This window comes from Physella acuta, unplaced genomic scaffold, assembly GCF_028476545.2.
Source record: "Physella acuta isolate Inbredline_101_S28 unplaced genomic scaffold, ASM2847654v3 ptg000731l, whole genome shotgun sequence".
Classification (NCBI taxonomy): domain Eukaryota; kingdom Metazoa; phylum Mollusca; class Gastropoda; family Physidae; genus Physella; species Physella acuta.
The window spans coordinates 282,038-297,948 of NW_026732249.1; the positions used below are offsets into that span (position 1 = coordinate 282,038).

A 15,911-nucleotide genomic window follows, 5' to 3' on the forward strand; every position below is an offset into this window, starting at 1 on the left:
GACAAGTTAGAAAAGGTAAGTGGAGAATTAAAATATATGGGGAGACAATTAAACGATAATGGAGACAATTAAAAAACACGGGAAAGACAATTAAAAGACAGAGGGGACAACTGAAAGAAAAAAACAAATAGAAATGAGGTAGAGCTACAGAAAACGGCAAGCCTGAACACAATTAAATACAAAAACTGACCAATACAGGTGACCATGTCCTGGGAGAGTTTAAACCCCGCCCCCTGACACTGGCACTGGAAAGACCCCTCGGTGTTGACACACGAATGTTGACACGGGTTGTTATCAGATGAGCACTCGTCAATATCTGCACATTTAAAACACTCGTCAATAAATTCTGGTTTAAAGCACGTGTCAATATCTGCACATTTAAAGCACTCGTTAATATCTGCACATTTAAAGCACTCGTCAATATCTGCACATTTAAAGCACTCGTCAATATCTGCACATTTAAAGCACTCGTCAATATCTGCACATTTAAAGCACTCAATATCTGCACATTTAAAGCACTGGTCAATATCGCACATTTAAAGCACTCGTTAATATCTGCACATTTAAAGCCCTCGTCAATATATGCACATTTATAGCACAAGTTAATAAATAAATTTACATTCGTTAATATTTATCTATAATGTCAGATTACAAAGATGTTGTCATCTGGAAGCTGGAGGAAAATAAGAATAGACAGCAGCTCGCAAATAAACATTAACATTTGCTCAGAAAAAAATATTTTGTTCTAACAAAACTATTCATAAGCTTTCATAAACATAAGAAAAAAATTAACAGTTTCAAAAACAGAAACCTTCCCAAACAACAACAAACACCCACAAACCGTCACAAACAATAAAACAATCGGAAACAATCACAAATCACCACAAACGCCCACACATTAACACATACCCACAAACCCCCACATACCATCACAAACACCCACAAAGACCCACACACACACACACCAAAAACACCCACCCGTCAACAAACCCCCACACACCCACACACCAACAACTCCCACAAACCTTCACAGATGAGACTGTTCTCACTGAGAGCGAACCCCTCCTTGCACGTGCACGTGAAACTGCCTGGCGTGTTGACACACAGCTGTGAGCACATGCTCTTCTCCTTGGAGCACTCGTCCACATCTGCTAGACGAGAGCCAAAAACTGACCGGTCACCCAGTGGTCATCTGATGCTGCTTAGTCCGTAAGTATTTAACTCAATGTAGGCACAAGAAAGATATAAGAATTCGACCTCATCTGCCCAATGACTAGTTAGGTCTAAAGGGGATTCTTTACTTTATTTTTACTTATTTCTTCTTCTTCTTCGTTCTTAATTTTTAATGTTGGAAGGGATCACGCCTTATCTCCCAGAGGGTTTGAACTCGTGACTTTTTCGAATTTATCAACCATGAGCTTTTTGCTGACTCGCCTCCATCATAATTAAGGAGTACTTGTCAACTGGTTAAGCGCCAATGAGGCCATTGACTCCGATTTCAGCTTGCTTTTCTTTTTGGATTTGCTTCCATAGCCATTGTCCAACCAAGAACAAACTACAAGGCAGCAGTTGTTTGATTCTGGAGTTGTCTCTCCTAGAAGAGTGGCTGTCCCCAGCTAACGACCCTCATCTGCCCGAGGGTTCGAACTCGACCCTGTTTTTACTTGATTCTATAGGATGTCGCTGAATCTACCCAGCTCTAATGGGTACCTGAATTTACATTAGGAAAACAAATGCTGCTGGGCATAGCGCTAACCACTCTATCATCCTGTATGATTATGTCATTTAAAAATATGAACTCTACTTCATCTTCAAAATGTGTCTTGATCAACAAATTGAGACGACTACGCAAACATAGCCTGCGATTATCAAAGCCACCACGGGGAGACAGAGGCGTAGCGACCCCTCCCGGCGCCCGGGGGCAAACTTTTAATTTGGCGCCCCCCCCCCGGATATTTTTTATATTTATAATTCAAAATAGCAGCTAAAATGAGCTTATTTTGGCGCCCCTAGGGTCGGCGCCCGGGGACATATGTACCCCCCCCCCCCCCCGTCGCTACGCCACCACGGAGATACAACCGCAAGTGTGTAAAAACAGCAGCAGACGACCTGTGCAGCCTTGACCGTCCTTGTCCAGCCTGTAGCCCGCCTGACACTGACACGTGTAGGAGCCGAGTGTGTTGTGACACAGTTGGCTGCAGTTGTGGCTCTTTCGCTCGCACTCGTTCACGTCTGATCAATAGAAACAACAACGGGATAAAATATTTCAACAACAAAAAAGGACGGCGAAAAGATTATGAAAAAAAAAAAACTGGCTAACTAACTACTTGTGAAAAAATTTGCGAGTAAAAAATATTGTGATTGTAAAAACATTGATTATTTTGACGAAAAGCCGTTGGTGACATAAAACCTCGTTCAAATTAATTTTTGTACAAAACGAAATAAATATTGGTTTACAATAAGGCTTGTAAGTCTCTTTGCTTTTCTTACTTAAAATTTGAAAACTCGTTAGCTAGGGGCAGGTGAATTCTTAAAGATCATTATCAGATTTTACGGTTTTAAATAACTTAACAATAGCGTAAGTAACTTTTATTTCTTTTTTTTACCGATTTAATAAACATATTCACACTTGGTTTGAAAAATACTAGCTGGCTTGTATGATAAGAAGTTGGTGACCTACTTACAAGTCCTATTGCATGATACATAATTGTTTTAAAAAAAATAGAATGATGTTTTTATTTTTAAATTTTTTTTTTTTTTTGCGTAAGTATGGAATGAGCTATGTTTGACTTTGCTATTGGTTACAATTGACTATGTTACGGCCTCATTTGCCTACCTTGACAGTTGGCGCCGTCAGCTTCCGCACTGTAGCCTGCTGGACATGCGCAGTGGGCACTTCCTACCGTGTTGACGCAGGTGTGGGAACACCGCATGTTTCCGGTGTGGCACTCGTTGACGTCTGCAGATGTTTTAGAACAGTGCAATGCTCTTTTAAGACAATATAAATATACCATCACCGTATGAATAATTTCATTTTTGGCTTGTGGCCTTTAGCTCGTTAAGCGTTTACGTCTTTGAACTTTTACGACATTGAACTTTTGCGAAACTGAACATTTACAAAATTGAGCTTTTACGACATTGAACTTTTGCGAAACTGAACATTTACAAAATTGAACTTTTACGACATTGAACTTTTGCGAAACTGAACATTTACAAAATTGAGCTTTTACGACACTGAACTTTTGCGAAACTGAACATTTACAAAATTGAGCTTTTACGACATTGAACTTTTACGAAAATGAAATTTTATGACATTCAACCTTTACGACAACCAAGTTTTACGACAACGTCACCTTACCTTGACATCCAATGCCCAAAGTGGGGTTGCCATGGAAACCTTTATCACAACGGCAATCCCGAACAGAAAGGGCAAGGCCGTCTCGCGCATGTGCATTTTTAGGGCAGTCCATGCACACGGATTTGGAACGGTTGAAGAACTGGTTCTTTAAGCACTCTGGTGGGTTGATTGCGTGAAGTGTAAAAGAAAGAGTAACTTTAGAATCGATTGAAAATTGTATATAAACTTCAACATTTTCGGAGTTTAGAAATGAAAAATTAAAACACTCTACTACGGTGAGAAATCCAAACAATAATTGCTAGTACAGTTATCAATTTATTGACCCTTTAGTGACTAATTTTACAAGATCAAATGTATATCGACGATGTTGATAGAGATCTATATAGTTTTTAATTAAAATACAGATTTTTTTAAAATAAAAAAAGATTGTTTCCTTAACGTTTAAACTTAATGTATGATAAGTCCGCCGTCAACATATTGAGACACACTGGGTCAGTAAATGTATTAGTTGTGTAGTGTAGGTCTTACTAGTGGTATTACCTTCTGCTAGTAGTTTACTCACCCTTACAAGTAAATCCAACTTTTGTTTATAGTTTACTCATCCTTAGACGTGAATATAAGTATAGCCAGTAGTGTACTCATCATTACAAGTCAATCGAACTTCGGCCAATAGTGTACTCACTATTGCACGTGAGTAACACTTCTACCAGTACTCACTTTACACGTGAGTCCATCTTCTGCCAGTACTCACCCTTACACGTGAGTCCATCTTCTACCAGTACTCACCCTTACACGTGAGTCCATCTTCTGCCAGTACTCACCCTTACACGTGAGTCCATCTTCTGCCAGTACTCACCCTTACACGTGAGTCCATCTTCTACCAGTACTCACCTTTACACGTGAGTCCATCATCTACCAGTACTCACCCTTACACGTGAGTCCATCTTCTGCCTGTATTTTACTCACCCATACACGTGAGTCCATCTTCTGCCAGTACTCACCCTTACACGTGAGTCCATCTTCTGCCAGTACTCACCCTTACACGTGAGTCCATCTTCTACCAGTACTCACCTTTACACGTGAGTCCATCTTCTACCAGTACTCACCCTTACACGTGAGTCCATCTTCTGCCTGTATTTTACTCACCTTTACACGTGAGTCCATCTTCTACCAGTACTCACCTTTACACGTGAGTCCATCTTCTACCAGTACTCACCCATACACGTGAGTCCATCTTCTGCCATTACTCACCTTTACACGTGAGTCCATCTTCTACCAGTACTCACCTTTACACGTGAGTCCATCTTCTGCCATTACTCACCTTTACACGTGAGTCCATCTTCTGCCATTACTCACCTTTACACGTGAGTCCATCTTCTACCAGTACTCACCCATACACGTGAGTCCATCTTCTGCCATTACTCACCTTTACACGTGAGTCCATCTTCTACCAGTACTCACCTTTACACGTGAGTCCATCTTCTACCAGTACTCACCCTTACACGTGAGTCCATCTTCTGCCTGTATTTTACTCACCCTTACACGTGAGTCCATCTTCTACCAGTACTCACCTTTACACGTGAGTCCATCTTCTACCAGTACTCACCTTTACACGTGAGTCCATCTTCTACCAGTACTCACCCTTACACGTGAGTCCATCTTCTGCCTGTATTTTACTCACCCTTACACGTGAGTCCATCTTCTACCAGTACTCACCTTTACACGTGAGTCCATCTTCTACCAGTACTCACCCTTACACGTGAGTCCATCTTCTGCCTGTATTTTACTCACCCATACACGTGAGTCCATCTTCTGCCATTACTCACCTTTACACGTGAGTCCATCTTCTACCAGTACTCACCTTTACACGTGAGTCCATCTTCTACCAGTACTCACCCATACACGTGAGTCCATCTTCTGCCATTACTCACCTTTACACGTGAGTCCATCTTCTACCAGTACTCACCCATACACGTGAGTCCATCTTCTGCCTGTATTTTACTCACCCTTACACGTGAGTCCATCTTCTGCCTGTATTTTACTCACCCTTACACGTGAGTCCATCTTCTGCCTGTATTTTACTCACCCATACACGTGAGTCCACCTTCTGCCTGTACCTGTCCTATTCGACTACAGCCAATACTCACCCTTACACGTGAGTCCATCTTCTACCAGTACTCACCCATACACGTGAGTCCATCTTCTGCCTGTATTTTACTCACCCTTACACGTGAGTCCATCTTCTGCCTGTATTTTACTCACCCATACACGTGAGTCCACCTTCTGCCTGTACCTGTCCTATTCGACTACAGCCATTACTCACCTTTACACGTGAGTCCATCTTCTACCAGTACTCACCCTTACACGTGAGTCCATCTTCTACCAGTACTCACCTTTACACGTGAGTCCATCTTCTACCAGTACTCACCCTTACACGTGAGTCCATCTTCTGCCTGTATTTTACTCACCCATACACGTGAGTCCATCTTCTGCCATTACTCACCTTTACACGTGAGTCCATCTTCTACCAGTACTCACCCTTACACGTGAGTCCATCTTCTACCAGTACTCACCTTTACACGTGAGTCCATCTTCTACCAGTACTCACCCTTACACGTGAGTCCATCTTCTGCCTGTATTTTACTCACCCATACACGTGAGTCCATCTTCTGACTGTATTTTACTCACCCTTACACGTGAGTCCATCTTCTACCAGTACTCACCCTTACACGTGAGTCCATCTTCTGCTAGTACTCACCCTTGCACGTGAGTCCATCTTCTGCCAGTACCTGGCCGATTCGACTACAGCCACACCTGAAGGACCCTACGGTGTTGTAACAGGTGTCCTCACACCCCGCTGTCTTCAGGACACACTCGTTAACATCTGGTGACAAAGTTAACTTACACGGGTTAACATTTGGTAAGATAGGTTAACATCTGGTGACGAGTTAACTTACAGGTTAACATTTGGTGAGATAGTTAACTTATATAGGTTAACATTTGGTAAGATAGGTTAACATCTGGTGAGATCTTTAACTTACAGATTAACATTTGGTGAGATAGTTAACTTACAGGTTAACATTTGGTAAGATAGTTAACTTACAGGTTAACATTTGATAAGAGAGGTTAACATCTGGTGAGATAGTTAACTTACATAGATTAACATCTGGTTAGATGGTTAACTTACAGGTTAACATTTGGTGAGATAAGTTACCTTACAGGTTAACATTTCGTGAGATAGTTAACTTACAGGTTAACATTTCGTGAGATAGTTAACTTACAGGTTAACATTTGGTGAGATAGTTAACTTACAGGTTAACATTTGGTGAGATAGTTAACTTACAGGTTAACATTTGGTTAGATAGTTAACTTACATGTTAGCTTACATAGGTTATCATCTGGTAAATTGTTAACTTTAAGGTTAACATTTGGTAAGATAGTTAACTTACAGGTTGACATCTAGATAGATAATTAACTTAATAGGTTAACATATGGTTAGGTAGTTAACTTACAGGTTAACATTTGGAAAGATAGTTAACTTACAGGTTAACATTTGGTAAGATAGTTAACTTACATGAGTTAACATCTGGTTAGATAGTTAACTTACATAGGTTAACATCTGGTTAGATAGTTAACTTACATAGGTTAACATCTAGGTGAGGGATCTGTTTCCTTTTCAGATAGATTCTAGGATTACTATTGTGATGGGATGTTTCCTTTACTGATTGTATGTTTACTTTTAATACAGATACTATTTTCCCTTCCATGAAACTAGATTCTTTAAATAAAATACTCTCCCATTTACGATATTACATTCATGTTTTCATGAAACTTTTTATTTTCTTTGCTCACTATCACTCGAATACAACAATTTTCTCACAACTTGTATACCCAACCCATTTCTAATTTTAGAACTCTGACCTTTACAGGTGACCTTGTCCTCGTGGAGGGCGTATCCCTTGTGACACGAGCACTGGAAGGAGCCGGGGCTGTTCTCGCATACCTGCTCACACCCGCCGCTGTTTGTCTGGCATTCGTCCACGTCTTGACGACAGACGACCAAACATGGCGACGGAAAAAGGGCGATAAGTGGGACGTGAAAATACGTTTTAAAAACATCAAAACAAATTTTAAAAATATCAAAACAGGTTTTAAAATATAAAAAAAGTTTTAAATATCAAAAACAGATTTGAAAATATAAAATAGTTTTTAAAATATCAAAACAATGTTTTGAAAACATCAAATACAAGTTTTTTTATTATCAAATTAGGTTTAAAAATATAAAAAAAAACTTTTTTTAAATATCAAAACAACGTTTAAAAATATAACATCAAGGTTTAAAAACATCAAAACAAGGTTTAAAAATAACATCAAAGCGAATTTAAAATATCAAAACAGTGTTAAAAACATAAAAACAGTGTTTAAAATATCAAAACGACGTTTTAAAAATATCAAAATAAGGCTTAAAAATATCAAAACAATTTGTTTTATAATATCAAAACCAGGTTTTAAAAGGCAGGACTGTGTGGTTGTGCAGAAAAGCTGATGCTCGATAACTCCAAAAGTCCCGAGTTCGAATCCCGGGTCTGGAAACATTTTCTTTCTTCTAAAATTGTTTGTCCGTTATCTATTCATCGAGCCAATGTTGGACTTAACAAAACCAATTTGCCCATGCACATATCTTAGTCTCGGATGTTATTTGCAGCTCTGTGTTCGTTTTTTGATAGGCTCGTGGGGACTGATACAAAATTAAACTCGTATTACTTCTTTCTGCCATTTTTTTGTATTCTCATAAATAGTTTATTTGTGCTTAATTCAAAACGTCTAATTTCAAGTTTTGAAAGATGAAAGAATTAGTAAACTGGTACTGTGATGTCCTTTAGTGGGTGGGGAAGGGGTGGGGAAGGGGTGAGGGAAGAGGTCCCAAAAGATTGACATGGAATATTTATATTAGAAGTATTTGTTTTTCGGGGGTGGAGGGGGTATGAATCTATAGCTGGAGCTTAAGTCAAACTAAAAGTCGATTTGGAATTTATAAGAGCTGAAATTGAAATCACTAATTTAGTTGTAAGAGAATGAATTGTAGAAAGCTGGAGAATCGAATCTATAATACAAAGGTGTATTTTTTTAGAGGAAGGGAAGGAAGGAAGAGATATAACATTATACTTGAAGCTGAAATAAATTTTGGGGGAAAAATAATATGAGTAGCATGGACGTTATGTACAGTAAAGTGAAACACCTCAAATCGAACATTCTTCCCTTTCGAGCAGCTATAACAATAGCAGCCATGCTGCAGATATTTGTTTTCAGTAATCTATTTTTTAGACGTTTAAATTTGAAGTTTTATAATACAGTTTTAAAGAAATATTAATAAAGTGTATAGTTAAACAGTACTGATAAATAATGGATAATTGACATTCAATTAGATTCAAGTCATGATTAGTGGATGCAGTTCTGGGTCTGTTGGCAGTTAGCTGTTTTATTGACTAGCCCATGTCATTGAAGTTTAAAGGTGACACTTTGGTCACCTGTTTTTGTTCATGTTTTTAAACTTATTGTACCACCTGTTTTTTTGTTCATGTTTTTAACCTTATTGTACCACCTGTTTTTTTGTTTTTGTTTTTAACCTTATTGTACCACCTGTTTTTTTGTTTTTGTTTTTAACCTTATTGTACCATCTTTTTTTTTCATGTTTTTAAACTTATTGTACCATCTGTTTTTTTGTTCATGCTTTTAACCTTATTGTACCACCTGTTTTTTTGTTCATGTTTTTAACCTTATTGTACCACCTGTTTTTTTGTTCATGTTTTTAACCTTATTGTACCACCTGTTTTTTTGTTCATGTTTTTAACCTTATTGTACCACCTGTTTTTTGTTCATGTTTTTAACCTTATTGTACCACCTGTTTTTTTTCATGTTTTTAACCTTATTGTACCACCTGTTTTTTTTCATGTTTTTAACCTTATTGTACCACCTGTTTTTTTTTTCATGTTTTTAACCTTATTGTACCACCTGTTTTTTTTTCATGTTTTTAACCTTATTGTACCACCTGTTTTTTTGTTCATGTTTTTAACCTTATTGTACCACCTGTTTTTTTGTTCATGTTTTTAACCTTATTGTACCACCTGTTTTTTTGTTCATGTTTTTAACCTTATTGTACCACCTGTTTTTTTTTCATGTTTTTAACCTTATTGTACCACCTGTTTTTTTCATGTTTTTAACCTTATTGTACCACCTGTTTTTTTTTCATGTTTTTAACCTTATTGTACCACCTGTTTTTTTGTTCATGTTTTTAACCTTATTGTACCACCTGTTTTTTTGTTCATGTTTTTAACCTTATTGTACCACCTGTTTTTTTGTTCATGTTTTTAACCTTATTGTACCACCTGTTTTTTTTTTGTTCATGTTTTTAACCTTATTGTACCATCTGTTTTTTTGTTCATGTTTTTAACCTTATTGTACCACCTGTTTTTTTGTTCATGTTTTTAACCTTATTGTACCACCTGTTTTTTTTGTTCATGTTTTTAACCTTATTGTACCACCTGTTTTTTTGTTCATGTTTTTAACCTTATTGTACCACCTGTTTTTTTGTTCATGTTTTTAACCTTATTGTACCACCTGTTTTTTTGTTCATGTTTTTAACCTTATTGTACCACCTGTTTTTTTGTTCATGTTTTTAACCTTATTGTACCACCTGTTTTTTTTTCATGTTTTTAACCTTATTGTACGACCTGTTTTTTTGTTCATGTTTTTAACCTTATTGTACCACCTGTTTTTTTGTTCATGTTTTTAACCTTATTGTACCACCTGTTTTTTTGTTCATGTTTTTAACCTTATTGTACCACCTGTTTTTTTGTTCATGTTTTTAACCTTATTGTACCACCTGTTTTTTTGTTCATGTTTTTAACCTTATTGTACCACCTGTTTTTTTGTTCATGTTTTTAACCTTATTGTACCACCTGTTTTTTTTTGTTCATGTTTTTAACCTTATTGTACCATCTGTTTTTTTGTTCATGTTTTTAACCTTATTGTACCACCTGTTTTTTTGTTCATGTTTTTAACCTTATTGTACCACCTGTTTTTTTGTTCATGTTTTTAACCTTATTGTACCACCTGTTTTTTTGTTCATGTTTTTAACCTTATTGTACCACCTGTTTTTTTGTTCATGTTTTTAACCTTATTGTACCACCTGTTTTTTTGTTCATGTTTTTAACCTTATTGTACCACCTGTTTTTTTGTTCATGTTTTTAACCTTATTGTACCACCTGTTTGTTTTTTGTTCATGTTTTTAACCTTATTGTACCACCTGTTTTTTTCCCCATGTTTTAGCGTTCTATTTATTACTTTATCGTCAGCATTTTTTAATTTTTAAATAGAGTTTCTTTTTCTTCTTTGTAAGAATATAATTCTATCTTTAATATGTCTATAGTTTAAATTTCGTACTTCACGTTTTAAAGAAAAAAAAATTACTTGTTTACAATTGTTGTTTTTCTCTTCTTTTTTTTTCAAATTGCCTCAAACATGTTCGCCATATTCGCTTTAGTATTACAGTTTTCATCATCGACTTATGAGGACTGATACAGATTTACAATAATAATACATCTTTTAATAACGTAAAATTTCAATTTTATTTTTAAGCCTGGAAACGTAAATGTGTAAATAAATGATTATTTAATGCTCAGTATTGAGAAGAAAAGAAATGGCAATTAAAGAACGTATGGGTGATTCCAAGAATGTTCGTTGAATATGTACTCTATAAATATAATAACTGTCATAAATGGAATGCTGTTAGTTTTACATATATAATATTACATATATATATATATATTAGATTTTAAAAATATATAATTATGCAAAACATTATTATGATACAAATTTGTCTTATATTTGTGTAATTAAAAGTTTAATTTAAGGTTATAACTTATTCTGTATTTTTAATTTTTTTAAAATTCTTTTTTGAAAATAAGTGTTTAAAATTAAGTTGCTTCCCTTAATTATTGTTTCCAATGCAATTGTAAGTGTAATTAGTTATTCCGTGGCATCAGTTCAATTTGTCAAATATTTCCCATTTTGTTTTATCCCGAGTTTTTGTATTTTTAGCATTTACATCTAAATTATCATTTTGAATGAGGGACGGTGTGGTCGGGGGGAAGAGCTCATGGCTCCTAACTCGGAGGTCGGACCCCCGGGCAGATGAGACCCGTAAGTTGGGGACAGCAACCCATCTAGGAGAGAAAACGCTAAAGTGAAACAACTGTAGTTTGTCCATGGCTGGACAAAGGCTATGGAAGCAAATGCCAGAAAGAAAAGCTGGCTGAAGTCGAAGTCAACTGGTCATATAGAGCATAATGTGTTGAAAGGTAATTGTTAATTATGTTGGAGGAAATCCCGTCCAAAATTACAATTAAGAACGAGAAACAGAATACGATCAATGGCGGAACAAGACTATAATGCCTAAAATATCAAGACTGCAATGACTGATAAGTTATATCATGACTATAATTAGTTATATCAAGACTATAATGCCTGATTAATTATATCAAGACTACAATGACAGATAAGTTATATTAATACTATCATTAATTATATCAAGACTATAATTATTCATATCAAGACTACAATGACTGATTAATTATATCAAGACTATAATTAATTTTATCAAGACAACAATGGCTGATGAGAATCTTCAAAAATAAATCTTTGACAAAACGCTGTCAGAATGCTTTGTCGATTTTTGTTTGATTTATCTCTCAATAACAAACTAAATATTTACATCGATCGTTCTATTGGTAGGGGTAGTCAATAAATGACGTCAAGTAATCTTTACTCCCAATGACGTCATGCAATTTTTTACTCCCAATGACGCCATGTAATCTTTACTCCCAATGACGTTATGCAGTTTTTACTCCCAATGACGTCATGTAATCTTTACTCCCAATGACGTCATGCAATTTTTTTACTCCCAATAACGTCATGTAATCTTTACTCCCAATGACGTCATGCAGTTTTTACTCCCAATGACGTCATGTAATCTTTACTCCCAAATGACGTCATGCAATTTTTTACTCCCAATGACGTCATGCAATTTTTACTCCCATGTGTACTCTCACACATCGTCACAAAACGTCTGACCAGTGGCGTCACTAGGTCGGGTGTCACCCAGTGCGGCACCTCATGGTGTCACCCCCCCTCCTTTTTTCTCTGTAAATGTTTCAGTTAGTGTTACTCCCCCCTCCCCGGTAAAAGCTTTAAAGTGTTCACATTTAATACAATACTAAAGATGTTTATCTGTAGTAGGCTGTTAATAGGTATTGTTTGTAGACATTGTTTTCTCGATAGTTTACATAAAGCTCAATAAATTTTTAATTTTAAAAATTTTGACAGGGGCGAAGTGAAGCCAGGAAGCAGTAGCGTAGCGAGGGGCGGGGGGCGGGGGGGACATATGTCCCCGGGCGCCGACCTCAAGGGGCGCCAAAATGGGTTGGAAAAATAAATTGAAAGGTTGAGGGGGGGGGGTGCAAATCGAAATCTCGAGGGGGGGGGGGTTGCGAATCGAAAGTTTGAGGGGGGTTGCAAATCGAAATCTTGAGGAGGGGGGGTTGCAAATCGAAAAGTTTGTCCCTGGGCGCCGGGAATGGTCGCTACGCCTCTGCCAGGAAGGGAGTGTGTTTGTACTCTACAAGGTGGGAATGTAACGTCAAAATCCCCCCCTCTCGTTTCTCTCACACAAGTAAATGGTCATGGTTAGGATTAGAGGGATGGGTAGAGTAGTCAGAATTATGGTCATAGCTAGTAGTGTGGCTAGGGTTAGAGTTGTGGGAAGATTTAGGGTAAGGATATCATTTTATTTATTTTTTTACTTCACTGGTATGTGGGGTTTTTTTTTCTAACAATTTTTTCACTTGTATTTTGATGTTCCCCAACTACTCCCAACCCCTCCCCCCCCCCCACACACACACAAATATCACCTCATCGACTGACCTTGACACGCGCTGAGGTTCTCCGCCTGCCTGTACCCGGCGTTGCACGTGCATGTGTACGAGCCGTCTGTGTTGACACACTGGCCGTGAGCACACACCTTGCCCTTGTATCTCGCGCACTCGTCCACATCTGAGTAGTCAAATGGTAGGGGTCAGGGTGTGGGGGGGGGGGGGGGGGTGACAATAATTAAAATATTCATTTTAATTAAGATAATTATTTTTTTCTCCCAAGCGGTGGCACGTGTTAAATCAACTTAGCTGGACAATTAACTTCCTAACTAATTAGTGTTAGCTTGATGGTTACATTTTGATACATTCTTCTTGTAAATAATACGAAACAGACAAAAGGAAGTGTAACAGTAATTTCACTACTACTGGTCACTCCAAGGCTTCTTAACAGAGGCTGGGAAAACAGATGAACATTGCTTCATCTGCAATGTGGACTTTTAAGTCTGAGAGGATTTTTTTTAGGACAAAAACAATTTCTTTTTCTATTCTAGTTTTTCTATTCGTCATACAATAATTGTTAAAACTTATTTTTCAATAGCGCACATTACCAATTTTTTTAATAATTTTTTTTTAGAACTTATTTTTCAATAGCGCACATTACCAATTTATTATTATTTTATTAACTTTAAATAGCGAGGAGAGAAATTTTAATTTATTATTGGAAAACAAGACAATTTTTAAAACGACGATAAAATTCAGTCCAACGTAGCGGAAATAAAATTCAGTCCCAACGTAGCAAGGGAAAGAACTGTACAAACCCACACACGAGTGACCGTCTTCCCCGAGTTTTCTCCCTTTGGTTTCACATCGGCATTCGTAAGTGCCCCGTTTGTTGATACAGATGTCGTCACATCCGCCATTGTGATGACTGCACTCGTCGATATCTGGAAATTTCGGGAAAATTTCCGACATGGAATTTTAATCTGATAACGAAGTATGTAAAGGGGGGGGGTGTGTGTGTGGTAATATTTGTGTGTAGCAGGAACATGATTAAGCAGGAAAAATATAATTCTAGATAAAAACGTCACTAAATATTGGACAGCAAGTCGATTATACGATGATATGCAGCATTTATATGTAATGATGTGTTTGGAATAGGCAGAGTTTATTTCAGAAATCTCTTTGGGGGATGGGGGGGGGGGGGGCAGTGCCCCCATCTGAAAGCACATCCACTACCCCCAAACGAAATAGAGATTAAATAGAAAATATATACTTTTCACAGTGCCCCCCATCCCACCATCAAATTTAGATCACCCGCCCCCCCTTCCCCTCAAAAGTTTCAAGTACCCCCCCCCCCCCTCTAATCATAACCGCCCATACCATGCATACATGTCTACTACATATTATAATCATACCAGTAAGCACCCAGTTAATCAGTGTAAACTTAATCATACACCTTTACACCCAAATAAACCAAGCAATTACTAATCATACCAGACTGTAATTAGTACACGTTTTTTCTTTAGGTTGCTTTTTGTGTGTGTTTGTTAATATAATGTATATGTATGTATGTATTTATCTTTGTGTATGTGTTTGTTAATATAATGTATATGTATGTATGTATTTATATTTGTGTGTGTGTGTTAATACAATGTATATGTATGTATGTATTTATCTTTTTGTGTGTGTTTGTTAATATAATGTATATGTATGTATGTATTTATATTTGTGTGTGTGTGTGTTAATATAATGTATATGTATGTATGTATTTATCTTTTTGAGTGTGTTTGTTAATATAATGTATATGTATGTATGTATGTGTGTATCTTTGTGTGTGTGTATATATGCCTACTTAGGAACGATGAAAGTGTCTTAAATTTTTCCACCATATTTCACATCAACGCTGACTTGCTACACTGTCATCTGGTCGTGTAGCCAAACACTCATCGCCCGCTCTCCTTTCACATGCCACACCCAGGTCACGCCATGTATAAGCAGCTACTTAGTGCCCACACACATACTTTCTATTCTGTGATAATCTCACAGCCAGCATGCACGTGATGTGTTTTTCCACATGCTAAAAATAGCACTTTTTTCTAGTTTTTAAGTGGTTTATCCGGGTTTAAGTGTGAGCAACATATTTATCTATGCTTGACCTGATTCTATTTATAACACTGACTTGACCAGACATCGATGAGCTCGTTTAATCCTTACGCGACCTCATGCTTTATTAAAAAAACACTGCGGGATTTCCCCAAACACAACGGGTTTTCCCTGACGCGTCATCCGCAGCACATCGGGTTTTCCCGAAGCGTGAAGTCACCAACACACGACCTACCGGCGCAGTGGTCGGATGTCTCACTGCTGGTGAATCCGGTGATGTTGCAGTCACATTGGAAACTCCCCGGGAGGTTGATGCACGGTCCGGGGCACTGATTTACGCTCTTGTCGCACTCGTCAATATCTGAAACACACAACAGAACCTATATGAGATCGATTGACAAAAAAAAAATCAATAATATAAAAACAAACGTATAATATTGCATCTTTTTACCGCCCCCCCCCCTCCCCCCGAACGAAATGAAATTTATATTATTTATATAGAAAATATATACTTTTAACAG

At 37.3% G+C, this 15,911-nt stretch overlaps 1 protein-coding gene across 1 annotated transcript in view; it reads right to left on the reverse strand.

Annotated features, from left to right (window-relative positions):
- Nucleotides 1-15,911, reverse strand: part of LOC131950058 (fibrillin-1-like) — a 34,306-nt gene that overhangs the window by 9,371 nt on the left and 9,024 nt on the right. Inside the window, exons 3-12 of the mRNA XM_059312091.1 lie at nucleotides 15,626-15,751; nucleotides 14,106-14,231; nucleotides 13,340-13,468; nucleotides 7,280-7,402; nucleotides 6,117-6,242; nucleotides 3,359-3,514; nucleotides 2,837-2,959; nucleotides 2,110-2,232; nucleotides 1,026-1,148; nucleotides 191-316 (exon numbers count right to left, since the gene is read on the reverse strand). Coding sequence (XP_059168074.1) covers nucleotides 191-316; nucleotides 1,026-1,148; nucleotides 2,110-2,232; nucleotides 2,837-2,959; nucleotides 3,359-3,514; nucleotides 6,117-6,242; nucleotides 7,280-7,402; nucleotides 13,340-13,468; nucleotides 14,106-14,231; nucleotides 15,626-15,751 — 1,281 coding nt within the window. The remainder of the gene's footprint in view (nucleotides 1-190; nucleotides 317-1,025; nucleotides 1,149-2,109; nucleotides 2,233-2,836; nucleotides 2,960-3,358; nucleotides 3,515-6,116; nucleotides 6,243-7,279; nucleotides 7,403-13,339; nucleotides 13,469-14,105; nucleotides 14,232-15,625; nucleotides 15,752-15,911) is intronic.